Genomic DNA, 12,637 nt, shown 5'->3' on the forward strand with positions numbered 1-12,637 from the left:
GGAAATATCAAGTGCAAAGGCCCTGGGATAGGAATGATTTTAGGATGTTTGAGGATTAGACGGAAGACCATTGTGGCTGTGTGTGGTGAGCTAAGTTCACAGTCACATGAAATAAAGTCCAAGAAGTAGCCACCAGGGGTCAGTTCATATATAGCCATGGAGGCCATCAGAAGGAATTTGGATTTTGATACTAAGGCAATTGGTCTTCCCTGGTGGCTCAGATGGTAAACAGACAGAACTTGTAAAGACGGTGATATTTTATTCCTGAGGCTAAGTTCTTTAATGGGTAGAGTGAAGAGAATTTGCAGAGGTTCCCATCAATGGACTGACTCTGAGTTAATCAAAAGAGAGATTATCTTGGGAGGGCCTGACTTACTCAAGGGAATCCTTAAAAGAGAGTTGTTCCTGCTGGCTTCCAGATGCCAAAGGAAGGGGGGCATCTAGCAAGGATCCTGGGGTATCCTCTAGTTGCTGAGAGTGACCTTATGCCAACAGACTGCAATAACATGGGCACCTCAGTGATTCAAACACAATGAATTGAATTCCGTCAACAACCTGGATGACCCCGGACTAGGACTCTGAGCTTCTGTGGAGATTGCAGACCCCGTTGGCACCCTGACTTCAGCTGAGAAAAGGACCTGGCTGAACCGTGCCTAGACGCCTGACCTACAGAAGTGATGAGGTCATAAATTCCTGCTGTTTTAAGTTGCTAAGTTTATGGTAATCTAACATAGCAATAGGAGACATACACACGGAATCTGTTAGAAGATCAAGGCAGGTTTGCAGAGGAGTAGGGAGATGAGTAGATTTTAGCTTCATTTAGATTGGTAGCAGCATAGATGAAGAGAAGGCAGTGGATTTTACAAATATTTTGCATACAGTGTAGGAAAAGGTGCTATTCACTGACATGAATCTGAGGGAAGAGCAGGCTGGCGGATTGAATGCCGCTGTGAGGGTGTTCATGTGAGGTGACCTTTAGCTTCCCTGGTGGCTGTGGGGGATAGTCAGTTAGATAGATAAGTCTGGAATTGAGAGAGCAGTTAGAGATATGAAATTGATGGTTACCCACATACAGGTAGCTTTAGAAACCATGGAAATGGGTGTGTCAGTTTCAGGAATCAGTGGAGATGAGTGGAAAAGGAAATACACCCAGGGCACCTTAAGTCTTAGAGGTCAGGCAGAGGGGCAGGAATGAGTTAAGCACATTTAATTCTAACAAAATTCCTGCAGGCATGTATTATATTTTTATTTTACACAGAAAACGCAAAGTCTCAGAAGGTTAAGTGGATTGCTCAAGATCACAGAGTGTACAGTCAAGCTGGATATTTAAACTCAGGAGGACTGTTGAAAACACAACCCCTCTTCCTTAAAGCCCAGTGTCCTCAATGTCCTCCCAGGTGAAAAGAGAAGATTCCATATATATTTCAAAATATCCATAAACTAGGGTACAGACTTGATGTTTTAAGGACATTTTAGAATCCCACAGGAAAGACGGTATAGGAGAGACATGCTTTGACCTGAAGGACACAAATGTGTCAGTGTTGAAGTTTAGGAAGACAGTGCTATAGATGCAGTTCTTAAGTCCAAGTACAAAATCACAAATAATGCTAATTAAAGACACAGCACTGATCTCAAAAGAATGTGTGTGAGTGTGGATATTTATTGCCTTGAAACGGATATTGGCCACTAAGGGCAAGATCAGCTGATACCCACACTGATTATAGTCCTTTTGATTAATGACTATTTTGATTATTTCTGAGTCAAAGTCACTTTTCAGATTTGCATTTATGTACTTCCAGATGTTTTTTTTCAAATATTAATTAAACTTTTTACTCATGAACCAGATTTAGATTTCTAACAGGAAGAGCAAAAGTTGAAGCAGCAATGATAATGGCTAGAGTTATTGACGATTTCCTACCTGCCAGGCTCTCTGCTAAGAGCCATGAATGCAGTATGCCATTTTATCTTCATAATAATGTAAGTTCTAGTTTTGCCTCCATTTTACAGATGGAAGAAACTTACATTTGTAGAAGTTAAGCTAATATATGGCAAGGTTGAATCTGAACCAACGTCTAAGTCTAAACTTTGCAATATCCAAATTTCTTCTGTACTATTTGCCAGAGAAATTCTTTCTTAGAAACACATATTACACTTTTCTGCAGGAGAAAATCATGGTGAGCTTTGAAAGAGGCTATTGCTAGGTCGCTGGTTTACCTTCTTATGTAATTAGCTAAGCAGAGAGGTTAGGGAGGTGGGCTTTGAATTTAGAGCGCCTATAAACACTTTTCTTGGTTTGTGAAGCAACAATAGTTATTATTTAACATATAATTAGCAACAGTGACTGTGCTAATCATTGGTAATTCAACTTCCTTCCAAGCTGCTTTGTATACCCACACATTTCACAGCTGACACCCACAAGCTGAATAATATACTTTGATAATCAGCAAGCTGTGAAATTTTACTTGTGATAATCTTCTATTCTTAATATGATAGATTGGCTTTTTGTGTTTAACTAATAGCTGGTGTATTTGTTAAGTGATATCGATGCAGCAAAACTCCTCTGTTATGAAAGCAATAACTGCCCCTAATAATATTTCCCTTAATAACTTTATTTTAATATCAAAAGATTATTCAGTTACTTAGATGATTCCCAGGAACAATCAGCATTTCATTCATGTCTTGGTTCAGTTCATCTTAACCGTTTATTGATCACCTACCTGTGCTTCTTGGGGGCTAAAAGAAGAAGATAATAATTCAATAATTATTATAATTCAATAATTCATGAAACCTTTTACAAGCTTGCAATCAGTTGTGATGGTTATGGATGTGCATGGATAAGAATTTATAGAAATGTGAATATAGCTTTGATAAGAAGAGATGGGAATGGAATGTAAGTTTTGGAGTAACTGAACAGAGTTTCAAATCATACAGCATCCACACAAGTAGAGAAAAGCTGGCAGAGTTGAAGGTCTTTAAAGAACCAGAGTAGGAAGAAATGGGTTAATTACAGAGTGATATATATTAACAATGGTGTTAGGAAAGGAGGAGATTGGATGATGACTGGAAGAGTGCATCAGTGGAGCAGAAGGGTCAGGTAGAGAACATCGAGCAAGCAGGATTTCTTTAATGAGGAGTCAATAAAAATCCAAAGAATCTATAAGATTGTAACAGTAGGTACAGAAAACAAAGAATATTTCCATAATGCCTTATTCCAAGATGAGTCAAAAACTAATGGTGAATTAATCACAAGGGAGTCAGAATCTAGGTGCCACAGGTACTAGATTCAAAGATTAAGAATGCAAGAAATTTCATACCTTGTGGTTGAGTTAGATAACTGGCTCAGTCTTATTAGTATTGTTCTGAAAACCACCTACTAGGCTATATATTAACTTATGATGACAAGGGCTTCCCTGGTTCCTCAGTCAGTAAAGAATCTGCCTGCAATGCGGGAGACCTGGGTTCGATCCCTGGGTTGGGAAGATGCCCTGGAGAAGGGCATGGCAACCCACTCCAGTATTTTTGCCTGGAGAATCCCATGGACAGAAGAGCCTGGTGGGCTACAGTCCATGGGGTCACAAAGAGTCAGACACAACTGAGCAACTTAGCGCACAGAACAACAAAGGGATGGTTTGGTCAAAATAGCCGTGTTTTCAGCATTGCAACTCTTTCAAATAATTCTCATGTGTGCATGTTTATCTTTTATAAAAATAAAATGCAGTAAATCTATGGCTGATTCATATCAATGTATGACAAAACCCACTGAAATGTTGTGAAGTAATTAGCCTCCAACTAATAAAAAAATTAAAAAAAAAAAATAAAATGCAATACTTGAACGCAAATACCAATGCAGTCTTCACTTGTCACTGGCAGCAAACTTGATTTTTAAAAATTTTGCCAACATGGCCCCCTCCCAGATGGTGGGAGAGGCAATGAGGCCGCAGAGCAAAAAGGGTACCAGGATTTAAGCCACCTGCCTTCACCTCCCAGTGCCTCCACTGACTGCTGATCATCGTTTAAACTCTTGGAGCCTTGGTTTCTTCATCTGTGAAACAAGGGTGTGTATATACGTGATTTGAAATATCTCTGTCTTCACTTGTCCCCTCTCATTATCACTCAGGGGCACACATCTTTCTTTTCCAAGACTGACATTTCTACTCTTGTTTCTATCCCATTCCGCCTCCACCTGACTGTTAGCCAATTAATAATTTTTCTCTATCTTTCTTTTCCCCCCAAACCTCACATCGCTGTTTTTACTGTCTCCTTTGCCTGAGTGTAAAACCAAACTGATACCTCCCTTATTCTAAAGGAATACTCTGCCTCTGGTTACACCATGCTCTTTCTTTTTTGCTTTCTTTATTTTTTCTTTTCTTTGTTAAACTTGAAACAATCATTTAAACTGGCTGCCTTGTTCTCTCACTATGTGCTCACTCCTTCACTCTCTTTAGTCTGAATTCTGCCCCAGTCCCCATTGTTCCCCTGCATCTGCACTCCTGGAGGTCACTGATAAAAACCAAAAGCCTCTTTTCAGCCATCATCTTACCTGACCCTTCCACCACACTGCGTGCTCCTGACTCATTCTCTGCTTGGAAAATGGTCTTCCTCTCTATCTGTCAAAATCCCACGTGCTCCTGGTTTTCCACCTACCTTGATTAACTTTTCATATCTTCCTTTTTACCAGTATTTCCTAAGAATCTTTCCATGTTTCAATTCTCTTACCTTTTTTCTCCTTATATTTCCCTTGCTACACTCAAGATTTTAATTTCTATTTGTGTATATATATATATCTTCCCCAAAAGTTCAGCAGGTAAAGAATCTGCCTGCAATGCTGGAGACACAGGAGATGCAGGCTCGATCCCTGGGTCTGGAAGCTTCCCTGGAGAAGGAAATGGCAACCCACTCCAGTATTCTTGCCTGAAAAATCCCATAGACAGAGTAGCCTGGAAGGCTACAATCCAAAGTGTCACAAAGAGTCAGACGCAACTGAGCAACTCAGCACACACGTACATATATATAGTCCCAAATTTATAACTAATTGAAACAATGAATTTGTAAATGCCTGCTGAAAATCTCCTTATGGATAGATTCTGAGCAGGTCACTTCACTATATCCAAAATAAAATTTATTTATTTCTCTAATGAATGTGCCTAGTCTGCTCTAGAACTTCATGAAATCACCATCTATTGACATATAGCCCTAGTGTCAAAACTTCCTAGAGTTGCCTTAACCCTTCCTTACCCTTATAAATCCTCAGGCCTAGTTCCTCACCACCTTCTGACCGTGTGGCGCCCTGAGTCTAAATCCACCCATCACTTCATGACTCACCTGGTCCTGCCTCTCATCATTTGTCAACAAGTTGGTCATAGACTCCTGGTTGGTCTCCTGTCCCCAGACTCTTAGAATGCCAATCAGTCTGCACTCGGCTCTTCTCACTGTGCAGACATGCACAGGCTATTCTACTACTTCCAGGAAAAACTGATTATAGAATTTACGTACTTTGATTTTATGGATTATTTACATTCATTTTCTCCATAAGCATGGTGTTTACTGTTTACCTTGTTTAGGATTGAGCCAGGTTATGCAGACAAGTTTTCTCTAGTGATTAGAGGTACTGCACACAGCTAGAGTCCTCTTTAAAGACACATGTTCAAAAGTTTCTGGGGAGGTAATATTTTAGGAAAACAGACTTTGGGGTATGACTGATCTTGATTTGGTCTGCAAGTTCAGTTCAGTTCAGTCACTCAGTCTTGTCCGACTCTTTGCGACCCCATGAACCACAGCACACCAGGCCTCCCTGTCCATCACCAACTCCCGGAGTCCACCCAAACCCATGTCCATTGAGTTGGTGATGCCATCCAACCATCTCATCCTCTGTTGTCCTCTTCTCCTCCTGCCCTCAATCGTTCCCAACATTAGGGTCTTTTCAAATGAGTCAGCTCTTTGCATCAGGTGGCCAAAGTAATGGAGTTTCAGCTTCAACATCAGTCCTTTCAATGAACACCCAGGACTGATCTCCTTTAGGATGGACTGGTTGGGTCTCCTTGCTGTCCAAGGGACTCTCAAGAGTCTTCTCCAACACCACAGTTCAGAAGCATCAATCCTTTGGTGCTCAGCTTTCTTTATAGTCCAGCTATCACATCCATACATGACCACTGGGAAAACCACAGCCTTGACTAGATGAACCTTTGTTGACAAAGTAATATTTCTGCTTTTTAATATGCTGCCTAGGTTAGTCATAACTTTCCTTCCAAGGAGTAAGTGTCTTTTAATTTCATGGTTGCAATCACCATCTGCAGTGATTTTGGAGCCCCCCAAAATAAAGTCTGACATTGTTTCCACTGTTTCCCCATCTATTCACCATGAAGTGATGGGACCAGGTGCCATGATCTTAGTTTTCTGAGTGTTGAGCTTTAAGCCAACTTTTTCACTCTCCTCTTTCACTTTCATCAAGAGACTCTTTAGTTCCTCTTTACTTTCTGCCATAAGGGTGGTGTCATCTGCATATCTGAGGTTATTGATATTTCTCCTGGCAATCTTGATTCCAGCTTGTGGTTCTTCCAGCCCTGCGTTTCTCATGATGTATTCTGCATATAAGTTAAATAAGCAGGGTGACAATATACAGCCTTGACATACTCCTTTTCCTGTTTGGAACCAGTCTGTTGTCCCATGTCCAGTTCTAACTGTTGCTTCCTGACCTGCATACAGGTTTCTCAAGAGGCAGGTTAGGTGGTCTGGTATTCCCATCTCTTTCAGAATTTTCCACAGTCTATTGTGAGCCACACAGTCAAAGACTTTGGCATAGTCAGTAAAGCAGAAATAGACGTTTTTCTGGAACTCTCTTGCTTTTTCAATGTTGACAATTTGATCTCTGGTTCCTCTGCGTTTTCTGAATGCAGCTTGAACATCTGGACATTCATGATTTACATATTGCTGAAGCATGACTTGGAGAATTTTAAGCATTACCTCACTAGCATGTGAGATGAGTACAAGTGTGCAGTAGTTTGAGCATTCTTTGGCATTTCCTTACTTTGGGATTGGAATGAAAACTAACCTTTTCCAGTACTGTGGCCACTGCTGAGTTTTCCAAATTTGCTGGCATATTAAGCGCAGCACTTTCACAGCATCATCTTTTAGGATTTGAAATAGCTCAACTGGAATTCCATCACCTCCACTAGCTTTGTTCATAGTGATACTTCCTAAGGCCTACTTGACTTCACATTCCAGGATGTCTGCCTATAGGTGAGTGATCATACCATCGTGATTATCTTGGTCATGAAGATCTTTTTTGTACAGTTCTTCTGTGTATTCTTGCCATCTCTTCTTAATATCTTCTGCATCTGTTAGGTCCCTACCATTTCGGCCCTTTATTGAGCCAATCTGCAAACTGCCAAGCTAAATAGCAAAATTTTCAACTCTACTAATAGTAGCTAACATTTATGCAGCATATGCTTTATGTTATGCACCATTCTAAGTGGTATTTATTTTATGTAAAACTTGAAACTATGAAAGAAAGAGAGAGATATTATTATCCTTATTTTTTTTTCTGGTAAAATAACAGGCTTAAAGACATTAAGTAATTTGTCCAAGAGCTGGTATTTGAATATAGACATTTGAATCTCAGAGCTAATCACCACTGTGTACCATTTCCACAACAAGAATATAAGGGTTCGTGTGCACTATAATATGTGCAATTCATCTGGCAAGGGCTCAATCCTTGTCATTTGTCACTTTACCTTCTTCTCTGTATGTCAAAAAACAAAAGTTATCCTGTTTTAAAATTGTTAATGGTTTCTGTATATGTATGTTTTGCCTATGCAATGAGCTAGAATCTTCTTTCTGGTAGGTTTTATTTTTTGTGTTCAGAGAACATAAAAGAGTTCAAAACCATGCCTTGCACATTGTCAATTCTTAACACATGTTTGTTGATTGACTGAGTGAATGAAGATCTGTTTTTATTTGCACAGGATAAAATTTAGATTTCTCAGAATTCATTGTTCTTATTTTCCATATGTAAAGAAGAAAACAAAAGAGTACATGCATAAAACATAAATATATTTCATATTTAAGTAAATAGATAAACAGTTAGATAGATAAAGCTTTGAAATGTATTATCCAGTTGCTTCCTCTCTTAGATTACTTGTAAGACAGCACCTTTTTCTAAGTGTCAAAGGCAGGAAATCATTGACTCTTGGGCTAATGTACCCTTCAGAGTTTGTCAAGACCCAAAATGAACTTGTACAAAATGATCATTGGTATTGCTCAAAAAGATGGCAGGAAGTGTCAGGAGAAAAGGTGAGATTATTGTAGTGGCTTTGGAAATAAAGGATGTTACTCTCTGGCTCCAAACATCTGAACATAGAACATAAACCTTTTTTTACTTCATGTAGTTTTAAGTTTCTGAAACTTTTCCCAATGAAATTGAATGCATTTTATTCCAATGTTGCTTTGGATTACTGTTGTATTTTTAGGGTCAATATTTAAGAAAACATTCTTTAAATACTTAGTCTGTTTATTTACTATTTACTTTTTATTATACAAATTGCTATATACTTTTAAAGCTATTTACTTTTTATTGTTCAAATTCACAAGGTAAGTGATTGAAAAGTAGAATTTTTAACTCAAGTGCCCTGACTGTATCCCAGCTTCCCCATTTTCTTCACTGAAGGAATATCACAGCACTAACTTATATTCAGATTTATACATCTGCCCTCAGTTACACATAAGGTTGTTTTGCCCCTTCTCTTTCAATATTTTCTATCAAGAAGGGATATTTTGAGTTTTCCAGTTTTCACATAACTCTTAATGCTAAAGAGAACTTGAAGGAAAAAAAATCACTAAATTTCTAATTCTATTTTAAGCATTTTCTAAAAAGAATGTTTTGGCCAAATTCCCATGATTAGGAGAACTACTAGATTAGACAATTAGGGAAAATAGTTACTGAAACATTTTGCTCAAAGTGCTACAATGCTCTCAATCTGTCATTGAAAAATGGATGAATGCATTCAAAGAGTCCAGGGAACAGTTAAATAAAAGAAAGAAAATTTTGTTGATGCATTGGGTAAGAACACAAAGACCAAGGGCAAACTCAGTATGGTTATTTTGACGACATCAAGTAATTTCTCAGGAATGGTGGAAACCAGCAGTTCTCTAACACCAACGAAGTAAAAAAAACAAACAAAAAAACAAAAAGTAACTTGGTCTAAATTTTAGGAAAAGATTTACTGAGAGGACTGAGATGTAGAATCTCTTTCTTTGGGGGATTCATGAGAAAGGATAGAAGTCTAGCTTTCAGAAAGGGATTAAGTACATTTCCTGCCTTAAATTAGGTGATGCATTGAATTAATCCTTTCTGGCACTGGGAATTTCAGTCTCTCACTTATAAAGCAAATGTCTTTATAAGGTTCTTTTCTAAGTCAGCCATCGGAGTACACATGATGGATGTATACTCATAGAAACAGTAAATGCACACAGTGGTCTGTATTGTCCCTAAATTGCTTTGTTAGGGTTCTTTTTGTACATAAGTTCTCATTCTTTCCAGAATGGAGGGTGACATTTTTTGAATCTTGAATTTCTTGGAACATCTTGCAAATAATTCAGAAAGTTCACAGAGTTTGTGACTCTGCTACCTAGAGTGTGGTTTTCCCTGAATTTTTCTTTGAAAAGGACTTAAATCTTGTTCCAAGGCATTGTCAACACTGCCCACCTTCCAGAAACTCTGACTATTATCTGTCCTTAGTTCTTGAAATTATACCTTGGGTGTAGAATCAGATTGAACTCTCATAAAACACTGTGGACTTTCAAACTATTGTTTCAATAATTCTTACATAGTACCAAGTATTTTTACATAGTTTACTTCATTTAATTCTTACAATATTCATATGAACTGTGATGATTTTAGATATGAGAAAATTAAGTCTTGGAAGAACTACTTATTATTGTGACTGAAAAGTGGATTTTTTAACTCAAGTGCCCTGTGTCCAAGATTTCCAATTTTCTGTGCTGAAGTAACATCATAGCACTCATATTCAGATTCATATATCTGTCCTTAGAATACTTTATTACTGCTATTTTTTGTAATTGCCCAATTCTTCAAATATTTTTCAATCCCAACACCAAATCTTCTGTAATGAACAATTCTGTTTACTACTCATCATTTAAGTTTAAATGGCAATTGACAAACCCTACACAAATTGTCCCATGAAAACAATCCCTTTCACTTTAGGTAACTACCATTTGCAATATTATTTATAATAAAAAGTGTCTTCCATGTTTGGAGACACAGGAGAGGTGGGCTGGATCCCTGGGTTGGGAAAATCCCCTGGAGGAGGAAATGGCAAACCACTCCATATTGTTGCCTGAAAAATCCAATGGAGAGAGGAGCCTGCTGGGCTATAGTCCATGGAGTCGTGAGGTGGACATGACTGAGCAACTGAAAACCCATGCATGTGTTTGGTGAGAGTGATTACCCAGGAGTTATTTTATCCAAGCTGACCTTGGAATCTACAGACACCTGTTAATTCACTATGTCCTACATATCTAACTCTATGGGAAGGAGCAGAAGGGAGGTTTCTAGACCTACAGCAGTCCTGATGGGGAACAAAGGAGGATTAACTCAATATAGCTTGCTCTCTCTCTGGATTCCCTGAAACAGGTAAGAATAATTCTTATAATTTGTGTGCTGTTCATTTATCAAATCATCAACCCAATCCTTCTACTTACGTATTGAAATGCTCAGCGAAGATCAAGTTGGTAGAGGTACCAGTGATTGTTGTCAGTCCACCAATGGTAGAAGAATAAGCAATGCACAAGCACATAAGTTTACACATCATGTGATCCTTCTTTGTTCGATATTTGCTTCCAGAATTTGTGCCTGAATTCTGTTCAACAATAAAATGTACCATGAGAAGAGCTCTATTTGTGGTCATAAGAAGCAGTCACAGCATTTGTTATGGACTGAATATTTATGTCCATCCCACCCCCAAATTCATATGTTGAAGCCCTCACCCCTAATATGAAGGCATTTGGAGATTGGGACTTTGGAAAGTAATGGGGTTAGAGGAGATGATGGGGCCCTGGCCTGATAGGATTGGTGTTCTTACAAGAGGAGACACCAGAGAGCTTGATTTCTCTCTTTCTTTCTGCCATGTGAGACCACAGAGAGAAGACAGCTGTCTGCAACCTAAGGAGACAGCTCTCATCAGACGCTAATCCTGCTGGTTCCTTGATCTTGGATTTTCAGGTTCTAGAACTGGGAGAAACAAATTCCTGTTGTTTAAGTCACCCAGTCTATGGTATTTTGTCAGAGCAGTCCAATAATACAGCATTTATCTTTCCATCAGCAGAAATGTTAACAATAAAAAATACATAACCACTGAAATACCTTTACATAGTTTCATTCACTTATCCTTCTTTCTTATTCCTAAGCCAGCTCTTACCTGCTTTCCTCCCTTCTCACCAGCCCTCCCAAATCTTTCCAGGGTTTTCCCTCTGAACTGGTGGTACATGGTCACTGAATTCCTAAATCTCTTTTTGGAGTGTTTCTCTGCTTTGGCACCTTAACTGGTCCTCTCCAGAGGATACCACTTCTGAAACACTTCATGTTTTCAACCCCTTATACTTCAGCATTGAGAGACGGAGTCAGTGTCCTCCTTGTTCCCCACCCTCTTCCAGAACATTAATTCCCTACTGACATGAGAGTAAATCAATTTTTCTTTAAGCTCATGTCATTTGGCTATCTCTTTCCTTGGCCATTCTTTTGAATAGGATGTTCTGATCTCCCAATCACCCACTGCTATCAATTAAGATGACCTTCCCATCTGGCCCACAGCACTCCTCCATCCTGCAAATCCTGTCAAGCATCTGGATAACAGGACCATCTTTATGAAGACCCCTCAGAGATCCCGGCCTTACAGATTTTTTTTTAAAGTCTCATTTCCAGAGACCTTCAATATGCTCTTCCTCAGAGCACCTGGGCAACACTACATCTTCCAGTGGCTCCATCTGAAAAAATATCACTATTTCTCATTTTTTTTTTTTAAAGGATAGAACTTCTTAAGGTGCAAGACAAAAGCAACTTCATTCCTTCTCTCACCTGTGGCCCATTTAACACACCCTCTTGGTCTGATTGTTGCCATCCCTAGAATGAAACGTGGAATAGAATCTATAACTTTTTGGGTCACGTCATTTAGTCAAGAGTTTTCAGTCAAGTTTAGCAAAAAAATAAAAAAAGCAACCTCATTTCATTAGCTGGAATGAAGAATCCTCTATTTAATTACAGAAGTCCATTTTCACTGTCAAACTACACAAAAGAATTGCCTGTATTCACCTACTCCATTTCTTTAACCTTTCTAATCTGGCTTCTTTCTCTTCAGTCAACTCAACGTGCACTTGCTATGATTTTTTATAACCTCCGTATTACTAAACTCAGTAGCTATTGTTCAGTGTCAGGTTTGTAGACTTCTGTGCATTCACGCTAAGTTGCTTCAGTCATGTCTGACTCTGCAACACCGTGGACTGTAGCCCACAAAGACCCTCTGTTTGTGGGATTCTCCAGGCAAGAATACTGGAATGGGTTGCCATTTTCTTCTCCAGGGGATCTTCCAGACCCAGGGATCGAACCTGTGTCTCTTACATCTCCTGC

General features: G+C 38.9%; 1 protein-coding gene across 2 annotated transcripts in view; it reads right to left on the bottom strand.

Annotated features, from left to right (window-relative positions):
• Positions 1–12,637, bottom strand: part of SLC13A1 (solute carrier family 13 member 1) — a 107,622-nt gene that overhangs the window by 49,416 nt on the left and 45,569 nt on the right. The window contains exons 7-8 of one of the 2 annotated variants that reach the window (XM_043463602.1): positions 12,089–12,133; positions 10,717–10,874 (exon numbers count right to left, since the gene is read on the bottom strand). In XM_043463602.1, coding sequence (XP_043319537.1) covers positions 10,717–10,874; positions 12,089–12,133 — 203 coding nt within the window. The remainder of the gene's footprint in view (positions 1–10,716; positions 10,875–12,088; positions 12,134–12,637) is intronic. The other variant, XM_043463603.1, reaches the window with a different exon arrangement.

The sequence above is a fragment of the Cervus canadensis genome, chromosome 3 (assembly GCF_019320065.1).
Source record: "Cervus canadensis isolate Bull #8, Minnesota chromosome 3, ASM1932006v1, whole genome shotgun sequence".
Taxonomy (NCBI): domain Eukaryota; kingdom Metazoa; phylum Chordata; class Mammalia; order Artiodactyla; family Cervidae; genus Cervus; species Cervus canadensis.